A 22,385-nucleotide genomic window follows, 5' to 3' on the forward strand; every position below is an offset into this window, starting at 1 on the left:
GATGTTGTAGCAGACAATTTTGTGTACTACGCTTAGGTCAGACTGAAGGCGGCGTAGTTCTAGGTTGTCCAAGCCCAAAATCTCAAGCCTGGTGGCATAAGGGATTCTGTTGTGAGCAGAGGAGTGGAGGACTCTTCTCGTGAAATACCTCTGGACTCCCTCCATTGTATTAATGTCCGATATTCAGTGTGGATTCACTGCATTCAGTATTCACTGTATTCAGTATTCACTGTATTCAGTGGATTCACTGTATTCAGTATTCACTGTATTCATATTCACTGTATTCTGTGGATTCACTGTATTCAGTATCAGTATTCACTGTATTCAATGGATTCACTGTATTCAGTATTCACTGTATTCATATTCACTGTATTCAGTGGATTCACTGTATTCAGTATCAGTATTCAGTATTCACTGTATTCAGTGGATTCACTTTATTCAGTATCAGTATTCACTGTATTCCGTGGATTCACTGTATTCAGTATTCACTGTTCAGTGGATTCACTGTATTCAATATCAGTATTCACTGTATTCAGTGGATTCACTGTATTCAGTATCAGTATTCACTGTATTCAGTGGATTCACTGTATTCAGTATCAGTATTCACTGTATTCAGTGGATTCACTGTATTCAGTGCGTGAATTTTCGCTAACAGAGGCACCACAGGCCGGTCCTTTGCTGTTTCCAGATCTGCCCCACGGGTCAGATGTAAGCACCCTTGAGTTTGACACCCCTGATCTAAAGGGCTCTGACCTTCCAAAAATCACTGGTTCTCCAACATCACTGGGGAGAAAAAACACCCTCAAGAAGCAGGGATTATAGAGATGGTAGTCTAGGAACAAACGCAGAGATTCCTGCTACAAATTAATTGTCACTAATGAAACAACTTGGTCATAAAAGAGAGGAATAAAGATCAGAGAATGATAGAACAAAACGAGAAGCAAAATTTAATGCATGGGGACTTTTGTTGAATTGTACTTATTTCAGGCTAATTCTCTCCGAGTGAATTATCTTGGCTTTGAGATGGGTGGCCACAATTTGCAAAGTGATATTTGTGCTTTCCATGATGGTTCGGTTATTATTTGTGTAGTATGCAAGGGGGGGAGGGGAAATACTTCCTTCAAATAAATGGAGGGATTTAATTACGATATCAATAGAAGAGAATAACTGTAGTTTAGGATTGACTGTGGGGTCCTTGTTGCTCTCTAAGCTTGGTGGTTTTCTTGCAGATGTTTAATGACCCAACTAGGGAACATCAACAATGATAGAAGGGAATGGGATTTGTGGAGAGGAGGAGGAGGAAGAGGAGGAGGAGGAGGAGGAGGAGGAGGAGGAGGAGGAGGAGGAGATGTCTGTGGGGTCCTTGATGTTCTCTGAGTTTGGTGGTTTTCTTGTGGACATTTCATGACCCATCTAGGGAATAACATCAGTGCTAGAAAGGAGTGGGGTTTGTGGAGTAGGGGAGGAGGAGGAGGACTGTGAGGTCCTTGGTGCTCTCTCAGCTTGGTGATTTTCTTGCAGATGTTTCATGACCCAACTAGGGAACATCATCAGTGCTAGAAAGGAATGGGTTTGCTCCAGGGGTGAAATCTACTTACCTCCCTTACTGGTTCGGAGGGGCACACGCCGTGTGCATGCACTCGCTTCACTTGCGTGCACACATGCATCACATGTGTGCGCAGACCCTCTGTGCACGTGCAAAATCTTCTGTGCATGCACAAAGGGTGACAAACACATTACTTCTTGGTTAAACCAGGAAGTAATGACATCCAGGTGAGTGGATGAGCCTCGCGCCGCCATCGCTACAGGTTCTCCAAACTACCTGCCACAATCACTACCGGATCGCCCGATCCGGTCCGAACCGGGAGCATTTCACCCCTGGTTTGCTCTCTATTTAAATAGAGTTCTTCTAGCACTGATGATGATGATATAGTAGCTGAGTAATAAAATGTCAGAAGAAAACAAGCAAGCTCAGAGAGTACCAAAAACCCACATTTAACTGTTGAGGATGCAGAGAGCAGCCAAAATGAGTCATTTATTGGCTGAGTTATTGTAACCCACTAACATCCCCACCTCTTCCTGAAGTGTTGAGAAGCTTGTTGAAGAATTTACTTAAAACCGGGGGGTGGGTTTGAAATTCCTGGAAAGCACTTTCTAGGAACGTGTGCAAGAGAAAAAAAATATCCTGAATATTTATCCTTAATATTCTCCTTGCAAACTTCCCATAAAGGGCTGTGCCTCCTGAGCTTGAAACCATCAAACCACGAGGAACCGGCAAATAAAATCACAACAGGGGCAGGAAGGAAGGGAACTTAACCATAAAACAAACCTGATCGTCCATTCGTAGACGGCCAATAAAATGCTTCCAAAGGAACAGGGCAGTGTTTATTTTTGCTATCTGGACTTTATCATTGGAATGTGAACGGGGCGTGGCTATTCACTGCACGAAGGGTTAGCTGTGCAGCTGATAAGGGAACATTCACTTCTTTTATTAAAAAGAAATATAATTTTATTATAACACATATATGACACTTACACAACATACAACATATAGATATCTAATCATTTTTAAGCATTATTTCATCGTGGTCTTCCATCTGTTACTTTATTTTTCTTCCCCTTAAAAAAAGGAAAAAAAGAGAGGGGGAAAAGAAAGGATAATTGGAGAGGGGGAAAGAAGAAGAAGTAAGAAATGAAGACATAGGGGAAGGGAACATTCACTTCTGATAGGCCACAATATCTTGCTTTCTCTTGACCCAATTTCTTCGAACACCAGCTAGTTTTAATGGCCTGTTATTCCCGAGGCTGCTGTCATTGTTGTGGCCCGTCAGCGGCTGTGTGGATTGTAGCTGATTCTGACAGTGAGGAGGCTGGTGTGGTGCTGTGCCAGCAGCCTGGGCAGTTGGCATTTGCGTCAGACAATGACGAGGCTGGAGAAGATGTGGTGCCAGAGGCGGGGATTCAGCCAGGGCCTTCAGAAGCTCCCTTGAGTGAAGAGGACAAAGAGGAGGAATCTCTTCTCGATGCACAGGTGCGCAGAGCTGCCAAAAGGCAGATGTGGCACCTCAGGAGGAGGTCTCCTCGAGAATAAGGCTTGGGGCTAATTGGCCACTCCCTTAGCCTATTTAAGGAAGAATGCCAACTGAAGCAAATTGTAGGGAACAACTTTAGTTCATTCTCCTTCACGTCTGGATTCTCTGCAAATTGCTTCTGGGCTTTCTGCCAACCTTAGTAAGATTGTGATTACTTTATCTTTGGTTTCTTGTAGGCTGTTAAGAAACTTTCTTAACAGCCTTTGTTTGGAAAAGACTGAGTTATTTTAGTAAATTTAAGTTTTGTACAGACTTTGGGTGTGCTGTGTTCTTTGAGGTCCGTAGCTGGGGCAGAACAGTCATGAATCATTTGTTTGATCGCAAACATCAGGGATGTGAAACACAAGACGCGCGGAGCAGATGCGGCCAGACGTGGGATTCCCTTCTCTTCTCTACCGGTTCGCAAATGTGACCACACGCGCCACCACTGCACATGCATGCAGCCTTCTGTGCATGCTCAGTAGTCACGCATTACATCCGGGCGAGTGGGTGGAGCCTCCCGCAGTTGCCGCTACCGGTTCGCACGATCCGGACAGAACCGGCTGAATCCCATCACTGGATGTGGCCCGCGATGTGATCGGATCCAGCCCACAGGGCCATCCTGGAAAATGTAAGGGGCCAGCCCACATCGCTTTGGCCCGGTCTACCCAGTGCAAAAAGGAAACATGCCAGCAGTTTGGAGAGTGGCGTCAAACCGGCCACACCCACCCAGTTGGCCATGCCCACCCAGCCCCCCAAGGTCAGCCACAGCCCTCATATGGCCCTCAATGAAATTGAGTTTGACACAGGGCTGAAATCCAGCTGGTTCTGACAGGTTCTGGAGAACCGGTAGCGGAAATTTTGAGTAGTTCGGAGAACCAACAAATACCACCTCTGGCAGGCCCCAGAGTGGGGAGGGAATGGGGATTTTGCAGTATCCTTTCCCTGCCATGCCCACCAAGCCACGTCCACTGAGCCATGCTACGCCCATCAAGCCACACCCACAGAACCGGTAGTAAAACAATTTTGATTTCACCACTGGTTTGACACCCCTGCAAATGTCTGTCCAACCTCCAATAAAAGGGACTTTACCCTCATGAGTTCCAATCTCAGACTCTTGTTTGAGCGTTGGCACGTTTTTCATAATGTGCATTCCCAAAAGGATCATGGAAGGGACCTTGGAGGTCTTCTAGTCCATGCCCCTGCTCAAGCAGGAGACCTGATGCCATCCTAGACAAATGGCTGTCCAAACGCTTCTCGAAAGAGCCGTGGTGGCGAAACCAAGAAAAGTGCAGTCGCCTCTCGAAAAAGCATCTTTGACACAACTGTGACTTGGATGAATAAGAATCTCCACTGTCATCCTTTAGCGTGGTGAACAGTACTTAGCAGAATAATTATTCAAGTCTCCCGAGACCTCCCTCACAAACTTTTAATTTATTTTAACTTCCCTCAGGAAGTTATTCTGAACTTTGCTTTTCTTTTTTCTTTTCCCCGCCTGCCCTTCTCGTTTTTCTACCGCAAGGATGTTGCTTTGCTTTGTGACTCAGCCTTTTTATATTTGAAAGGCTGACTCCAAGGCAATCAGTGAAACGTTGCTCCTCCGTTCATCTCAAAGTGGCCTCGTAGATCGTGTTTAACTGTAAATCATTATTTACAAGCAGCAGATGTCAAGCTTACATCAGACAATAATTCCAGGAGATCTGCTAGCATTTCCTGAACTTCGAGGGATCAATCCAGACAATGGGGATGATTTGAAAAATGAAGTCTGCCAGGACGTGGGACACCGTCTCTAGACATTGTCTCAGTTTATGCATTATGGAAGACTAAACCACAGATTGCTGAATAATACATAGAGGCATTAAGCTACAAAACATAGTTTACAAATAATGATTGGATTGACACCCTGGACAGAGCCCAAACCAAGCAAGCAACATTATGCGTTAGCCACAAATTGTATTCTTCTTCTTCTTCTTCTGCCGTATCCGTCAACGGGCATCGGCGATCATGTCGGCGAACCTATTTTTATCCGCAGCCACATGAAAAACTGCTGCTGAGTTTTGTCCAAACCGGTCCCTTCGACTTTGAAGCCATGATGTTCTTCTTCTGCCTGGACCTCATTTGCCTTCAATCTTTCCTTGGAAGATTAAGTGAAGGATGCCGTATTTTTCCGGGTGTCGCATCACATGTCCAAAAATATTCTAACTTTCACTTTTTAAGGATTTTGATGATTTTTCCTTGGCTTTCCGACCTTATCACCTCATCATTTATGATTTTGTCAACCCAGCTTATACGTAACAGCTGTCTGTAAATCCACATTTCAAATGCTTCTAGTTTTTTCCAGAGGCAAAGTTGTCTAAGCCCAAAATTTCAAGTTTGATGGCATAAGGAATTGTATTGCGGGTAGAGGAGTGGAGGACTCTTCTCGTGAAATATCTCTGGACTCTCTCAATTATATTAATGTCCGATATGCAGTGTGGGTTCCAGACAGATGAGTTGTATTCAAGAATTGATCTAGCAAAGGTTTTGTATGCTCTCATTAGTAGTACAATATTACCAGAGAAGAAGCTACGCAAGATTAGGTTAACAACTTTTAATGCTTTTTTGCCAATGCTGTTACAGTGGGCTTTGGCACTTAGATCGTTTGAGATGAATACTCCAAGGTCCTTTACAGAGTGAGGGTTGTCTACAAGGTCATGTCTGCCCAGCTTGTATTTTGTGTTTTGATTTTTTTTCACCAATGTGCAAGACAGAGCATTTGTTGGTTGAGATTTGGAGTTGCCAATTACCCTCTGAAACACCAATAGAGACAGCTCCAGCTCCTTTAGAATAGCTGGAAAAATGGAAGCCGCTGTCACAAAGGGAAGAAAACTTTGGACAAATGGGCATGTGGATTTTGATGTTGGTGGCGCGGTGGCTCAAACAGTTAAGACGCTGAGCTTGTCAGCTGGAAAAGCCCAGGTTCAAGACCCGAGTGCCATGCGATGGGGTGAGCTCCCATCCTCGTCCCAGCTCCTGCCAACCTAGCAGTTCGAAAGCATGCAAATGTGAGTAGATAAATAGGTACCACAATAGGTACCACTGGTGGGAAGGAAACAGCGCTCCCTATAGTTGCCAATGACTAGCGAAGTAAAATCCGCAGAGACCCATATCCGGTATTAAGGAATAGGGGTGATCAGAATGTTGGAAGTGATGAAGATTTGATTCCCTTCAGCAGGACTCTAGTTCATTCTGCTGTGAGTTGGACTTATATACCAAACAAATTTTAGCCTCACTCTTTCTATAGCACCACACCCCAAATCCCTTTGTTTGCGTAGGCTGGGAGATAATAGTTCCCGGATATTCCCTCTATGCAAAAGAATTTAACCACAGTGAGATTCCTTTCTGTAGGACAGAATGTTGATTCTGCTGTCTACTGGATATGGACAGCAGAATTATATTTTTTTCTCTCCATAAAACATAAAAGTGTTCGAGCGGCAATCTTTGACCAAAATGTCTATTTTAGATCCATAAACACTGAAATTAATCCAAAATATTTTACTTGACAGTTCAGTTGCTTCAGATTAGTGAAACATGCTATTTTTCCCGGGAGGACTTTGATGTTCTCTGAGCTTGGTGGGTTTCTTGCATGACCCAACTAGGGAACATCATCAGTGCTAGAAGGAGTGGGTTTTGTGGAGGAGGAAAGGAGGGGAGGAGGAAAGAAGGAGAAGGAGAACGATGGGGTCCTTGATGCTCTCTCAGCTTGGTGGTTTTCTTGCAGATGTTTCATGAACCAACTAGGTAACATCATCAGTGCTAGAAAGGAGTAGACTTTGCTCTATGTTCCTACTACCACTGATGATGTTATTCAGTTCGGTAATGAAACATCTTCAAGAAAACTACGAAGCTCATAGAGCTGTGATGGCGAACCTATGGCATGTGTGCCAGAGGTGGCACACAGCGCCCTCTCTGATGGCATGTGAGTCGTCACCCAAGTTCAGGTCCACTGTGCATGTGTGTGTGCCTCCTGCTGGCCAGCTGATCTTCGGGTCTCTGCCACGCATGCCCGGGGGGGGGCAGGGCGCATGGGGGGGCCTCGTGTGCATTGCATTTTGGGGATTTGGGCGCATTTGCATGCATGCTTGCACTTTGGGCATTTGGTCCAGAAAAGGTTAGTCATCCCTGTCATAGAGCATCAAGGACCTTCAACCCTCAGCTACAAATACTCTCTTCCATTGCTATGTCTAGTTTAGTTTTGCTATGTCTAAACTGGGGTATGTCTAGTTTAATGAAAAAAAGGACTAGGGGAGACAGGATAGCAGTGTTCCAATATCTCAGGGGCTGCCCCAAAGAAGAGGGAGTCAAACTGTTCTCCAAAGCACCTGAGGGCAGGACAAGAAGCAATGGGTGGAAATTAATCAAGGAGAGAAGCAACCTAGAACCAAGGAGAAATTTCCTGACAGTGAGAACAATTAACCAGTGCAACAACTGGCCTTCAGAAGTTGTGAATGCTCCAACCTTGGAAGTTTTTAAGAAGATGTTGGATAACCATTTGTCTGAAGTGGTATAGAGTTTCCTGCCAGAGCAGGAGGTTGGACTAAAAGATCTCCAAGGTCCCTTCGAACCCTTCCTTTCCCTTCCCTTCCCTTCTATTCTATTCTATTCTGTTCTACAAATGGCTTTCTTTTACACTCCAAATAATGAGAAAAGAACAAGTTCAATGGATCCTAGCAATGGGCAAGCTTGCTACCTCCCCTCAGAGCCCGAGACAAGGGCCTCAAATCCTTTCCATTTCCTGAACATCTTTGACCTTTGGTTTACTTTCCCAAATTGTTGATGTTGTCATATCTGTCTGTCTGTCTGGAAGAGAGGGGGGAAAACTAACTTCAAGATTTTTCAATTCAGTAATGAGGTCTGGGTGGGGGCCGGCATGAGTCAACGTCTGGATTTTGTTTGGCCAGAGAAATATCGAGGATCCGAGCAGACAGATTTTGTCTGGAGAAGCATCTGGCCCCTTTTGCTTTTAACCTGTCACGTGTCTCTGCTTCCTGTTTTGCAGATCCCGATGGAAAGGATGCCCGCTGCCCAAAAACAGCATGGGAATCCACTTTGCAACAACTCTGGTGAGTTTACCCTTTGCTGTGCATCACTGTCCCTTGACTTCTGGTTTCTAACGGGGGGGGACCCTTAGGGCAGTAATGTTAGTACCGCTTTATTTATACACTTGGGACATTGCATCCAATTTTGATCACCACGGTGTAAAAAAGATGTCGAGAGTCTAGAAAGAGTGCAGAGAAGAGCAAGCAAGATGATTAGGGGACTGGAGGCTCAAACATAGGAAGAACAGTTGTAGAGATTATACTACCTGAGACTTCTCAGGAAACAACAACTGAATGAAAAACTGCTGGTGACCTTCTACCGCTGCACCATAGAGCAAGGGTCTCCAGCTTTGGCAACTTTAAGACTTGTGGACTTCAACTCCCAGAGTTCTTCTCTTCAGTCTCCTCAGCCAGACTTGTGGGCTCCCAGAATTCCTCGGACAGACTTGTGGACTTCAACTCCTAGAATTCTGGGAATTGAAGTCCACAAGTCTTAAAGTTGCCCAAGGTTGGAGACCCCTGCCATAGAGAGTATTTTAACTTACTGCACCCGCGTATGGTTTGCCAACTGCACAGTGGCAGATAGGACAGGGCTCCAGAGGGTCAACGTCATTGCCCAGAGGATCATTGATTGACCTCTGCCTTCCTTGGAAGAGCTTTATAGCTCCCGCTGCCTTAAGAAAGTTCAAAACATTCTTAAAGATCCATCACATCCTGGACACCCCTTTTTTTTGGAACTATTACCATCTGGAAGACGGTACAGGACAATAAAAACAAGGACAAATAGGCTGAAAAACAGCTTCTATCCCAGGGCAGTAACTATACTGAATTCTACCGCATAGTAGTGTAATATTAATTCCGTATCAGTGGTTTTCAGTTCAATTGCATAGAATGTGAAGGATGTGTGGTTGTGTTTTATTTTTTATTTTATTTTTTTTAATTTGATTTATATGCCGCCCTTCTCCGGAGACTCAGGGCAGCTTACAGTGCGTTAAGCAATAGCCTTCATCCTTTTGTATATTTTATACAAAGTCAGCTTATTGCCCCCACAAACTGGGTCCTCAATTTACCTACCTTAGAAAGGATGGAAGGCTGAGTCAACCTTGAGCCTTGGTGAGATTCGAACTTACTTTAATTGCAGACAGCTGATGTTAAATTACAGTGCCTTTGTCTGCAGAGCTATCCAGCTATCCTTTTTATAGTTATAATGTACACTGAAGATGGCATTTAATTTCGTTGTACGAGGTGCAATGACAATAAAGTAAACTAACTAACTAGTGAAAAGAAGGGCTGGGGTGACATGATAGCAGACTTCCAATATTTGAGAGGCTGTCACAAAGCACCTATTTTCCAAAGCACCTGAAGGCAGGACAAAGAAGCAAGGGATGGAAACTGATCAAGGAGAGAAGCAACCTGGAACTAAGGAGAAATTTAGAACAATTAATCAGTGGAAGGACTTGCTTCCAGAATGCTCCAACATTGGATGTTTTAAAAGAAAAGATTGGACAAACATTTTGTCCGGAATGGCATAGGGTGTCTTGCTTGAACAGGGAGTTGGATTAGAAGACGTCCAACTATGTTATTCTATAAGAATGTATCTGGGATCACTGCAGGAAAATAGAATGGAATGGAATGGAATGGAATGGAATGGAATAGAATAGAATAGAATAGAATAGAATAGAATAGAATAGAATAGAATAGAATAGAATTCTTTATTGGACAAGTGTGATTGGACACACAAGGAATTTGTCTTTGGTGTACATACTCTCAGTGTACATAAGGAGAATAAAACACATTCATCAAGAATAAAAAGATACAACACTTAGTGAGAGTCAAGGCTAATAATAAGCTATCAAATCGTACTAGGAAACAAATAAAAACAATATAAATTGAAAGATACAAGCAACATGGTTATAGTAATAAGTGGGAAGAGATAGATATTAGTAAGGAAGAGAAGAAGAATAGTAATACAGTCTTAGTAAATTATTTGACAGTATTGTGGGAATTAGTTGTTAAGCAGAGTGATGGCATTCGGGGAAAAAACTGCCCTTGTGTCTAGTTGTTTTGGTGTGCAGTTTGGCAAAGAGAGATTGATTGATTGATTAAATTTATATGCCGCCCGTCTTACCAATAGGTAACTCTGGGCAAATTACACAACATAGGATGTGAGGAGAAGTGGAAGATTATTCTTTGGAAGCTATTAAGGAAGTGAAGCTGCCCACAGATCCATCAGAAGATGTTTTATGGCCAGGAAGAATTTTTGTTGTGGTTTTGTGCAAGAACCGCCCTGGAAATTAAATATTTGAGCTCTAGGGGCTGAGTAACCGGCATTTTTTGAAATTAAAATTCCAGAGTAGAATACCTCATGGTATGCATGGTATTCTCAACTGAGATGGCAAAACTGACGGCTCAGCATGGAGACATTTATCTTGGCTAAATGTCTTGTGATTTGAGACCACGGTTTAGTTTTCTTACAAGATATGGAAGGAAAGTCAACTTCCAACTTTGAGATTTGAGGATTAGATTAGATTTGACCCTGGAAGCCGGCTCCAAGTTTCCACTGCTCTTTCTGTGAAGTAATACTTTCTAACATTGCCTTTGAACTTCTCTCCTCTCATTTATTTTTTCTTAATCGATTGTCCTTCGCCATCCAGAATCAGCAGTGAAATAGATGGGTATTTTGTTGTTGTTAGTTGCGAAGTCGTATCGTCCGACTCATCGCGACTCAATGGACAATGTTCCTCCAGGCCTTCCTGCCCTCTACCATCCTCTGGAGTCCATTTAAGCTCATGCCGACTGCTTCAGTGATTCCATCCAACCATCTCGTTCTCTGACGTCCCCTTCTTCTTTTGCCCTCAGTCGTTCCCAGCATTAGGCTCTTCTCCAGGGAGTCCTTCCTTCTCATTAGGTATCCAAAGGATTTGAGTTTCCTCTTCAGGATCTGGCCTTCTAAAGAGCAGTCAGGGTCGATCTCCTTTAGGACTGACCGGTTGGATCGCCTTGCAGTCCAAGGGACTCGCAGGAGTCTTCTCCAGCACCATCGTTCAAAGGCCTCAATTCTTTGACGCTCAGCCTTCTTTATGGTCCAACTTTCACAGCCATCCATTGCAACTGGGATAACCATCACCTTGACTATACGCACTTTTGTTGGCAGGGTGATGTCTCTGCTTTTTAGTATGGTGTCTAGATTTGCCATGGCTTTCCTCCCCAGGAGCAAGCATCTTTTAATTTCTTGGCTGCGGTCCCCATCTTCAGTGATCTTAGAGCCCAGGAAAATAAAATCTGTCACTACCTCCATTTCTTCCCCATCTATTTGCCAGGAATGGAGAGGGCAGGATACCATGATCTTAGTTTTCTTAATGTTGAGTTTCAAGCCAACTTTTGCCCTCTCCTTCTTCACCCATATCAAGAAGCTCTTTAGTTCCTCTTCGCTTTCTGCCATTAGAGTGGCATCATCTGCATATTTGAAGTGGTTGATATTTCTCCCGGCAATCTTAATTCCAACTTTTATTTTATTTATTAGATTTCTATACCGCCCTACTCCCGAAGGACTCAGGGCGGTGCACAGCCAAACAATAAAAACACATACAATACAAAATTTAAAAAATAGAATAAAATCAAATTAATTAACTTAATTTACTAAATTAACTTTTGATCCATCTAGACCCGTCTTTCTCATCATGTGCTCTGCATATAAATTAAATAGGCAGGGCAATATGGTTAATTAATAAATAAGCCAAAAGTGTGTGTTTGTGTGTGTATATATGTGTTTGTGTGTGTGCGTATATGTATGTAGGAAACATAGATCATTTCATTTCATTCATTCATTCATTCCCAAATTATGACTTAGTCATGATGCAGTAGATTTTTAGCAGAATAACTGAATTCCCTCAATAGAAATCAATTCCATAAAGGGAAGTAATACTGCTCAGGAAAATAAACTCACTTCAATAATTACGAAATACTATTTCCAGCCTCCTCCACTGAGGCGAGCCAATGCTATTTTAGGTTTTGCATCTCCTGACTGGAATGGAATAATAAACAATGGAACAGAGTCATAGTCAGCCAAGGCCAGCCGGTCTTGAAGACACAATTTCCCTTCGCTGAAAAGAAAGGAAGCTGTCAGAGAAAAGATGCTTTGCAGATGTTTTGTCCAAGGATGTTGCAGTTTTCAGTGTACATAGAAAGGGAGGAATTCAAGTTTTCTGGGTACAGAATTCACACAAATGCTTGCGAAGACTCAGGAGTCAGCCTTAGAAAAGCAAAGCAAAGTTAAAATGCCAACTTCCTGGAGCATCTTCTGAAGTATAATTGCAAGAATAACAGAGGTACCGATAAAGGAGAATATTCATGGTTGAAATGAGGATTCTTTGGTGCTCTCTGAATCTGGTTGTTTTCTTGCACTCGTTTCATTACCCAACTAGGAAACATCATCAGTGGAAGGAGGAGGAGGAGGAGGAGGAGGAGGAGGAGGAGGAGGAGGAGGAGGAGGAGGGGGACGGCTATGGGGTCCTTGGTGCTCTCTGAACTTGGTTGTTTGCTTGCAGATGTTTCATTACCCAACTAGGTAGTATCATCAGTGCTAGGAGGAGGAGGAAGAAGACAAGGAGGAGAACTATGGGGTCCTTGGGGCTCTCTGAGCTTGTTTTCTTGCAGACGTTTCATTACCCAACTAGGTAGCATTATCAGTACTAAAAGGATTGAAAAAATAAGATAGATAAGATAACCTTTATTGACACTTTTTTCTGTACACATACATGCAGACACATATAGAGATAGAGATAGAGATACACACATATATACTGGTACATATATATTAATTACAGTCCATTTTGAATTCGTAGTGGAAAAAAAGAATCTCGAGAGTTAAGAAGATTGATACTATATGGTACAAAGCTGTTTCAGAATCTAATTGTTCTGCTTTTCGATACTACAAAATGTCCTGCTGGAAGGTGACAAAGGCATGGAGACTATATGTAGCATTCCAGACAATACTGCAGACCATGGACAAGCATCACTTATATGTCATTTCCTGAACAGAAGGCAGTAAACTTCCAGTAATCTTTTCTGCTGTCCTCACCACTTTCTGCACAGCCTTCCTGTCCGAAACAGTAATACACAGTCATAGCAACCCCCACTCCCTTCTAGCACTGATGATATTACCTAATTGGGTAATGAGATGTCTGCAAGAAAACAACCAAGATCAGAGAGACCCAAGGACCCCTAATCCCAGGTGTAAGCCACTCAAATATTAAATCCAGTTAACAAGGGACATCATTCCTGCAGTATGGAAATTCTGTAATTGTGATCAAAAAAGGAAAGCTGAGATTTCAATATCACAATTAGATATTCAAATATATATGCGTAGAGGAGAATAGTAAGGTTGAATAAAGAGTTTTTTACAAATTTGGATAGGAGTATATCTAAATTTATCTGGCAGGGAAAGAGGCCGCGGATTAGATTTAAAATGTTACAAGAACCCAAAAATAGAGGAGGATTTGGACTCCCAAATTGGGAGCTCAATCACCAAGCAGTGAACTTGATTTGGGTGAAAGAAATGGATGGTCCTACAAAAGAGACGACTTTTGACATTTGAGGGAGCGGGTCTTCAACATGGCTGGCACTATTTTCTATGGCCGGGAGCATCCGGCCGCCCTAGACACTTTGATGATCACTATTTACGTAGGACGTTTGGGTACACTTGGAAAAAGGTTAGAAGAAGAGTATATTCAAAAGTTCCATGTTGGATTTCGGCGCAGGAAGCTCAGATTTACCCGACATTGTATAAAGGGGAGAAAACCTTGACATATGAAGGTTTCTTGGATGTTCAGGGTAATCCGAAGTCACGAGAATTATTAACTCTTCAAGAATATAAGATAGACTGGTGGTCTTATTCTCAAGTGCACTCCAGGTATAAAAAAGATTTATATAGTGAAGGAATCTACCGTAAAAGACAAGAATTGAATAAGATCTTATGAGAAGGAGGGAAAGGGATATTATCTAAATGTTATGCATATTTATTGTCTCTGCAGATAGGACAGGATGTAGTGAAGGATTGTGTGATAGCATGGGGGCGAAATTTTGGATATCCCCTTGACTTCCAGCAATGGGAACAGATTTGGTTGAAAAATATGAAATTAACCATGGCTTCCTCATATAAAGAAAACATATATAAAATGATCTACCGGTGGCATCTCCCCCCCCGGCGAGATTAGCTAAAATGTTTCCCGGGACATCTGCCTGCTGTTGGAAGTGCGGTTACACTAATGGAACCTATTTTCACCAATGGTGGACCTGCCTGCAGGCGGTTAAATACTGGAAAAAAATACGGCAATGGATTTTGGAAATTACACAGATTAATTTGGAATTAAGACCTGAGATTTTCCTACTGGGGGCAAAACCTTTGAATGTTAAATCAGATATATGATTCTTGTTGATTCACATTATCACTGCAGCAAGATTAGCGTATGCGCAGGAGTGGAAAAATCAATACTTACCGATAGATTTGAAAATAATATATAAAATTAATGAGTGTGCGGAATCAGATAGATTAATTAGATTGATCAATGGTAAAAAAGATTCAGAATTTTATAACAGTTGGAAAGTATGGTACGATTGGGTCCAGAAAAGGTGGGATAGAATAGATATATGATGATGTATATATATGATGGTAAATATGTATGTATAAAGGAATGACTTTATACTTATGGACAATGTAATCATATTATACCATGGTGGCAGGATTGTATATTTTATTTGTGTATTAGTGTATAGAATATATTAATAAAAATATTATATATATAAAAAAAGAAAGAAATGAGGATTCTTTCGTGCTCTCTGAATCTGGTTGTTTTCTTGCACTCGTTTCATTACCCAACTAGGTAGTATCATCAGTGCTAGGAGGAGGAGGAAGAAGACAAGGAGGAGGACTATGGGGTCCTTGGTGCTCTCTGAGCTTGTTTTCTTGCAGACGTTTCATTACCCAACTAGGTAGCATTATCAGTACTAAAAGGATTGAAAAGATAAGATAGATAAGATAACCTTTATTGACACTTTTTTCTGTACACATACATGCAGACACATATAGAGATAGAGATAGATACTGGTACATATATATTAATTACAGTCCATTTTGAATTCGTAGTGGGAAAAAAAAGAATCTCGAGAGTTAAGAAGATTGATACTATATGGTACAAAGCTGTTTCAGAATCTAATTGTTCTGCTTTTCGATACTACGAAATGTCCTGCCAGAAGGTGACAAAGGCATGGAGATTATATGTAGCATTCCAGACAATACTGCAGACCATGGACAAGCATCACTTATATGTCATTTCCTGAACAGAAGGAAGTAAACTTCCAGTAATCTTTTCTGCTGTCCTCACCACTTTCTGCACAGCCTTCCTGTCCGAAACAGTAATACACAGTCATAGCAACCCCCACTCCCTTCTAGCACTGATGATGTTACCTAATTGGGTAATGAGATGTCTGCAAGAAAACAACCAAGATCAGAGAGACCCAAGGACCCCTAATCCCAGGTGTAAGCCACTCAAATATTAAATCCAGTTAACAAGGGACGTCATTCCTGCAGTATGGAAATTCTGTAGTTGTGATCAAAAAGGAAAGCTGAGATTTCAATATCACAATTAGATATTCAAATATATATGCGTAGAGGAGAATAGGCGTAGCCGTAAAGATATCCCGCGATTTCTTAGTATCTATATTTCCTAAAATCAGCGGTGCATTTGCGATTTATACGGAAGTCGTCTTCTGGAATTTTACCCGAACGTAGTTGCAAATCTAGTCCTGGGATCAGATGTTCAGGGACAATTATTCTGCTGGCTTAACATCTTTTCTTTTCCTTTACATTTCAGATGCCACAATCCGGCCGAGCGTTCACGCACGAGGTAAATTTTTTTTTAGCGAAGTCCAATTTTATTAGTTGGTATTCTGCAGTGGGTCTCTCTAGAGCAGGGGTGTCAAACTCCATTTCATTGAGGGCCTCATCAGGGTTGTGTTCGGCCTTGTGGCCAGCTCGATGTCCCTCATGTCGGGAGCACCAGAGGTGAGTTTCAGCAGGTTCTGACCAGTTCTGGAGAACCAGTAGCGGGAATTTTAAATAGTTTGGAGAACCAGTAGTAAAAATTCTGACTGGCCCCGCCCCCATCTATTCTCTGCCTCCCAAGTCCCAGATGATAGGGAGGAAATGGGGATTTTGCAGTAACCCCATTTAGGGTCTGACCGCAAGCGACACAGTTCTATGTTATCCAAAACTTGCCAATAATATCAGAGCCTTGATAGTACAGTGGTCTACGCACCCTGTTATTAACACAGCTGCCTGCGATTTACTGCTGGTTCGAATCTCGCCAAGGCTCAAGGTTGACTCAGCCTTCCATCCTTTCTAAGGTAGGTGAAATGAGGACCCAGTTTGTGGGGGCAATAAGCTGACTTTGTATAAAATATACAAAAGGATGAAGGCTATTGCTTAGCGCATTGTAAGCCGCCTGAGTCTCCGGAGAAGGGCGGCATATAAATCAAATTTTTTTTAAAAAAAATAAAAATAAACCAGGGTTTTCTTTCTCTTTGTTCCCCACAGTCAATTCTAACATCTCTCGGAGCAAATGCGTGAATGGGAATCCGGTTGCTTCAAACCTCCTTTGGGACATTCAGTCCAAAGAAGGGAAGTTCCGACTGGATGAGGAAAACGTTTCTTTCATCATCCCCAAAGACGGAAGATATTTTGTTTACACCCAAGTGACATTTTCCTGCTCGAGGTGCCATTGCGGAGGAAACAGTTGCTGCGGGATGAAAACCAGGGGCCCCAAAAATGTGTGGCTGGAGGTTAAGTACGAAACTTTAGAGTATTCCGCACCTAAACCGACAGTCTTTCTTATGTCCACGAGTTCCATCGAGACCCAATCGCACAGATGCCTTTACGTGGCAGGGGTCAGGTTATTCAAGAAAGACGACAAGGTGATGGTGAATGTTTCCAACCCTGCCTTGGTAGAGCCAGAAACGCATTTCACTTTTTTTGGCGCGTATTTCGTTGGCTAAAGACGGAGAAGAATCCATCAACTGCCTAGCATTAGCGTCAGGGTTGAATGGGAGTCGGTGGGTGGGTTTTTGCTAAAGCTAGGCACCGTTGGAAACAAAGCGGAAAAAAAAATATTGAAAAGAAACTCAGGGCTAAGATGGCTTCCCCAAACGTCCCCGTCTCGCCGGAGATCTCCCTCGCTTCTGCTTCCGAAGGAGAGCAGAGAAAAGTTGAGAGGTCCATACGGGTAGTCCTCGACTTACAACAAGTGTGTTTAGCAACCGCGTTCAAAGTTACAACGGCAATGGGGGTGGGGGGGAAGTGTCTTATGGGTCCATTTTTCACACTTATACAACCAGTGTGGCATCCCTATGGCCGTGCAATCAAAATTCAGACTCTCGACAACGGATTCATGTTTTGAAACAGTGGCGGTGTCCTGGGGTCGCGCGATTCCCTTTTGGTTGACCTGGCCTTCCGAGGTCAGTGAAATGAGGACCCAGATTGTTGGGGTGGGCAATAGGATGACTCTGTAAACCGCTTAGAGGGGACTGTAAAGCTTCCTTCCTTCCTTCCTGTGAAGCAGTATATAATTCTAAGTGTTATTGCTATTGCTCTTCTTTTTCTCCTTCCTTCCTTCCTTCCTTCCTTCCTTCCTTCCTTCCTTCCTGCCTGCCTGCCTGCCTGCCTGAGAAGCGGTATATAAGTCTAAGTGCTATTGCTCTTCCTTTTCCCCTTCCTTCCTTCCTTCCTTCCTTCTTCCATCCATCTTTTTCCTTCCTTCCTTCCTTCCTTCCTTCCTTCCTTCCTTCCTTCCTTCCTTCCTTCCTTCCTTCCTGTGAAGTAGTATATAAGGAGCCTGGTGGTGCAGTGGACTAAACTACTGTTTAGTAGTATTTAGCTGCCAGCTGCCTGCAATTACTGCGAGTTCAATTTTCACCAGGCTCAAGGTTGACTCAGCCTTCCATCCTTCCGAGGTAGGTAAAATGAGGACCCGGTTTGTGGGGGCAATAAGCTGACTTTGTATAAAATAGAACACCACTTGGGGGGGGCCAAAAAGCTCTACTAAGCAGGTATATACAAAAGTATGAAGGCTATTGCTTAAAAGCATTGTAAGCCGCCCTGAGTCTCCGGAGAAGGGCGGCATATAAATCGAACCAATAAATAATAATAATAATATAAGTCTAAGTGCTATTGCTATTACTCTTCCTTTTCCTTCCTTCCTCCCTCCCTTCCAAGTGGTATATAAATCTAAGGGCTATTTTGCGACCTTCGGACAAGCAAAGTCAATGGGGAATCCAGAGTGCTACTAACTAAACAACCACGGTTGATTCACTTAACAACGGTGGCAAGAAAGAGGGAGAAATGGGGCCGAAATTCACCTAACCGCCATCTTGGCTTAGCGACAGAAATGTTGGGCTCAACTGTGGTTGTAAGTCGAGGACTACCTGTGTTTTTATAGAAAAGGAAGCTTCTTCAATTTGGCTTCCTCACCCCAGAGCACATGTGTATGTCATGTCAATGCGAGCATAGTGTTAGAAAGTTTGTCCGGTCCATGGTGCTTGGAATTCCAATTTTTTTTACAATTTACAAATTCCAAGTAAACATTGGAATTTAAGAGGGACCACTAGAAATGCAACTCGGACTGACCTCAAGGAGAGATCCTTGAGCACAGCTGGTGGACAGATTTCATGGCGCTCCTTATTTGCAGAAGGACCTGGAGTGACATGATAGCAGTCTTCCAATATCTCAGGGGCTGCCATAAAGAAGAGGGAGTCAAGCTATTCTCCAAAGCCCCTGAGGGCAGGACAAGAAGCGATGGGTGGAAACTAATCAAGGAGAGAAGCAACCTAGAACCAAGGAGGAATTTCCTGACAGTGAGGAAGAATTAACCAGTGGAACAAGTTGCCTCCAGAAGTTGCGAATGCTCCAACACTGGAAGTTTTTAAGAAGAGGCTGGATAATCACTTGTCTGAAGTGGTGTAGGGTTTCCTGTCTAAGCAGGGGGCTGGACTAGAAGACCTCCAAGGTCCCTTCAACTCTGTTATTCTAAATTTTATTTACCACAAAGATTTGCTTCTTAGGAAGCCCCCAAAACCTGCTTTGATCTCCCCCCCCATTGTGTCTAAATTTGGGAGTCCTGTGGATAAATGTTATGCTTATTATACTTTCGAAGGGGGTGCTAACTATACAATCTCTTACTTTTTCCTCAATGTTTTCCTCAAGTCCTACAATTGTGCAGATCTTTTCGCTAAATGCATCATTTTTAATTTACTATTTTTTGCTTGACAATGAGACGCCTTAACCCAGAATTACCACCTTGTGAAGTACAAAATGGTTTTTGCTTTGATTGTTTTTGCTTTTTGTTGTCTATTGTTGACCAAGTTAGGGGACACATTACCGTGGACTATGTGCCTTCAAATCAGAATCCTATCTAGAAAGAGTGCAGAGAAGAGCAATAAAGATGATTAGGGGACTGGAGGTTAAAACATATGAAGAACAGTTGCAGGAACTGGGTATGTCTAGTTTAATGAAAAGGAGGACTAGGAGTGACATGATAGCAATCTTCCAATATCTCAGGGGCTGCCCCAAAGAAGAGGGAGTCAAGCTATTCTCCAAAGCACCTGAGGGCAGGACAAGAAGCGAAGGGTGGAAACTCATCAAGGAGAGAAGCAACTTAGAACGAAGGAGAAATTTCTTGACAGTTAACCAGTGGAATAACTTGCCACCAGAAGTTGTGAATTCAATTCAATTCTATTCTATTCTATTCTATTCTATTCTATTCTATTCTATTCTATTCTATTCTATTCTATTCTATTCTATTCTATTCTATTCTATTCCATTCCATTCCATTCCATTCCATTCCATTCCATTCCATTCCATCCCATCCCATCCCTATTTATTCTATTCTATTCTATTCTATTCTATTCTATTCTATTCTGTTTTGTTCTGTTCTGTTCAGTTCAGTTCAGTTCCGTTCCATTCTGTCCCGTCCCGTCCCATCCCTATTTATTCTATTCTGTTCTGTTCTGTTCTGTTCTGTTCTGTTCTGTTCTGTTCTATTCTATTCTATCCCATCCCATCCCATCCCATCCCATCCCTATTTATTCTATTCTGTTCTGTTCCATTCCGTTCCGTCCCATCCCGTCCCGTCCCGTCCCGTCCCGTCCCTATTTATTCTATTCTATTCTATTCTATTCTATTCTATTCTATTCTATTCTATTCTATTCTATTCCATTCCATTCCATTCCATTCCATTCCATCTAACTATATGATTAACAAAGACTTGAGGGCACGTAGTCATTCTCTATACAACGTAGTGGAAGTTTTACATGGTAATCAGAAAAGTTTTTTAACAAGGGTCCATTAAGCAAGCATTCATATAAGCTATGTTGGACTTTCTTAACCAAGATCTTGAATGATTTTGGTGAGGTGATCGGATACCTCGCTGCAAATTAACTCCCAAGATCTGGCGTTGTCTCAAAAGCTCTTCGAGATGGCAAAGTTTTTAAAGAGTGTAAATTAAAAATATATATATATTATCATATCAGGGATCTTGTCCCCAAAAAATGTAATGTTCTAAAATCTTTGCTTCTGCTACCCACTCAGCCTTCAAAGTATACAGCGGTTATCCCCCCTTTCTGTTTACTATTTATACTTTTATGGAATACGTTATGGAAAGAATTAAGATCTCAAGATGTGAATGTACCGTTTATAAGGGTGTCCCCAAAATTTGAAATTTGTCAGTCCTTGGACATGCAGAGGATGTCCTGAAATCGTGGATTGAAATGAGTTTGACTTTCAGAATTTCAAAGGATCCCTATGTAAATGCAGGGAAAAGACTAAAAATTTTAGTCTGCTGTTCAAAAACAGTGAGCCATTTTGTCCTGGGACTGTATTTTATATACACGCACTGTGATGTATTCTTGGTTAGTGTTTTTTTTTTTAAAGAAAAAAGTTATATATTTTTCCCTTCCTATTTTGTATTTGAGCACATAAAATAATAAAAAAATGAAAAGAAAAAGAAGCTGAAATGTGACTTTTTTTGTTTGTTTCTTTTCAAAAGGGGTGTGTGTGCAGGGGATGGACGAAAGGACCGTTTTTATCTCAAATCCCCACCGAAGAAGTGATCTGTTCTTAACATCCAAATAAGCACCACTGAGCGTATTTCTATTTCCAGAAATAAATCATTGGAGTAGACCTAAAATCAGCACTAAAACCAATCTTGTCTCACCTGATGGCATGCCTTCTTCTCCTTCTCCTTCTCCTTCTCCTTCTCCTTCTCCTTCTCCTTCTCCTTCTCCTCCTCCATGCAAATCCCATTCCTACTCTGTTATTTCTTCTTCTTCTTCTTCTTCTTCTTCTTCTTCTTCTTCTTCTTCTTCTTCTTCTTCTTCTTCTTCTTCTTCTTCTTCTCCTCCTCCTCCTCCTCCTCCTCCTTCTCCTTCTCCTCCTCCTTTCTCCTCCTTTCGTCCTCCATGCAAATCCCATTCCCACTCTGTTATTTCTTCTTCTTCTTCCTCTTCTTCTTCTTCTTCTTCTTCTTCTTCTTCTTCTTCTTCTTCTTCTTCTTCTTCTTCTTCTTCTTCTTCTTCTTCCTCCTTTCTCCTTCTCCTCCTCCTCCTCCTTTCTCCTTCTCCTTCTGCTCCTTCTCCTTCTCCTCCTCCTCCTTCTCCTCCTCCTCCTTCTTGGGTGGGAGGCAGTTTCTTTGAAAATGTTTCACTTCTCATCCAAGAAGCTTCTTCGGTTCTCATCCTAGAGCCATGATGGCGAACCTATGGTACACGTGCCAGAGGTGGCACGTGAAGCCATATCTGTGGGCACGTGAGTGTTGTCCTAGCTCAGCTCCAGTGTGCATGTGCACGCTGGCCAGCTGATTTTCGGGCCTTCTGGGCCCACCAGAAGTCAGGAAACGGTCTGTTTCCTGCTTCCGGAGGGCCTCTGGGGGCAGTGGGGAAGGCCGTTTTCGCCCTCCCCAGGCTCCTAGAAAGCCTCTGGAGCCTGAGGAGGGTGAAAAACAGGCCTACCTGGTGCCATCACGTGCCAAAAGCGGGGGGAGCATGGGGCCCATTGAATTATGGGTTACCCCGCTTTTGGCACGTGACAGCAAAAAGGTTAGCCATCACTGTCCCGTGGGAGTTGGGCGGCATAGAAATGCGATAAATTAAATTAAATTAAATTAAATTCTTGGATGTGAAGAGAAACCTT

General features: G+C 42.6%; 1 protein-coding gene across 1 annotated transcript in view; it reads left to right on the plus strand.

Annotated features, from left to right (window-relative positions):
- Positions 1–19,525, plus strand: part of TNFSF15 (TNF superfamily member 15) — a 38,441-nt gene extending 18,916 nt beyond the window's left edge. Inside the window, exons 3-5 of the mRNA XM_034424624.3 lie at positions 8,110–8,173; positions 16,021–16,053; positions 16,743–19,525. Of these exons, the coding sequence (XP_034280515.2) occupies positions 8,110–8,173; positions 16,021–16,053; positions 16,743–17,200 (555 nt within the window). The 3' untranslated portion in view covers positions 17,201–19,525. The remainder of the gene's footprint in view (positions 1–8,109; positions 8,174–16,020; positions 16,054–16,742) is intronic.
- The last annotated feature ends 2,860 nt before the right edge of the window (positions 19,526–22,385 follow it).

The sequence above is a fragment of the Pantherophis guttatus genome, chromosome 16 (genome assembly GCF_059756535.1).
Source record: "Pantherophis guttatus breed Tessera chromosome 16, ASM5975653v1, whole genome shotgun sequence".
NCBI classification, from domain to species: domain Eukaryota; kingdom Metazoa; phylum Chordata; class Lepidosauria; order Squamata; family Colubridae; genus Pantherophis; species Pantherophis guttatus.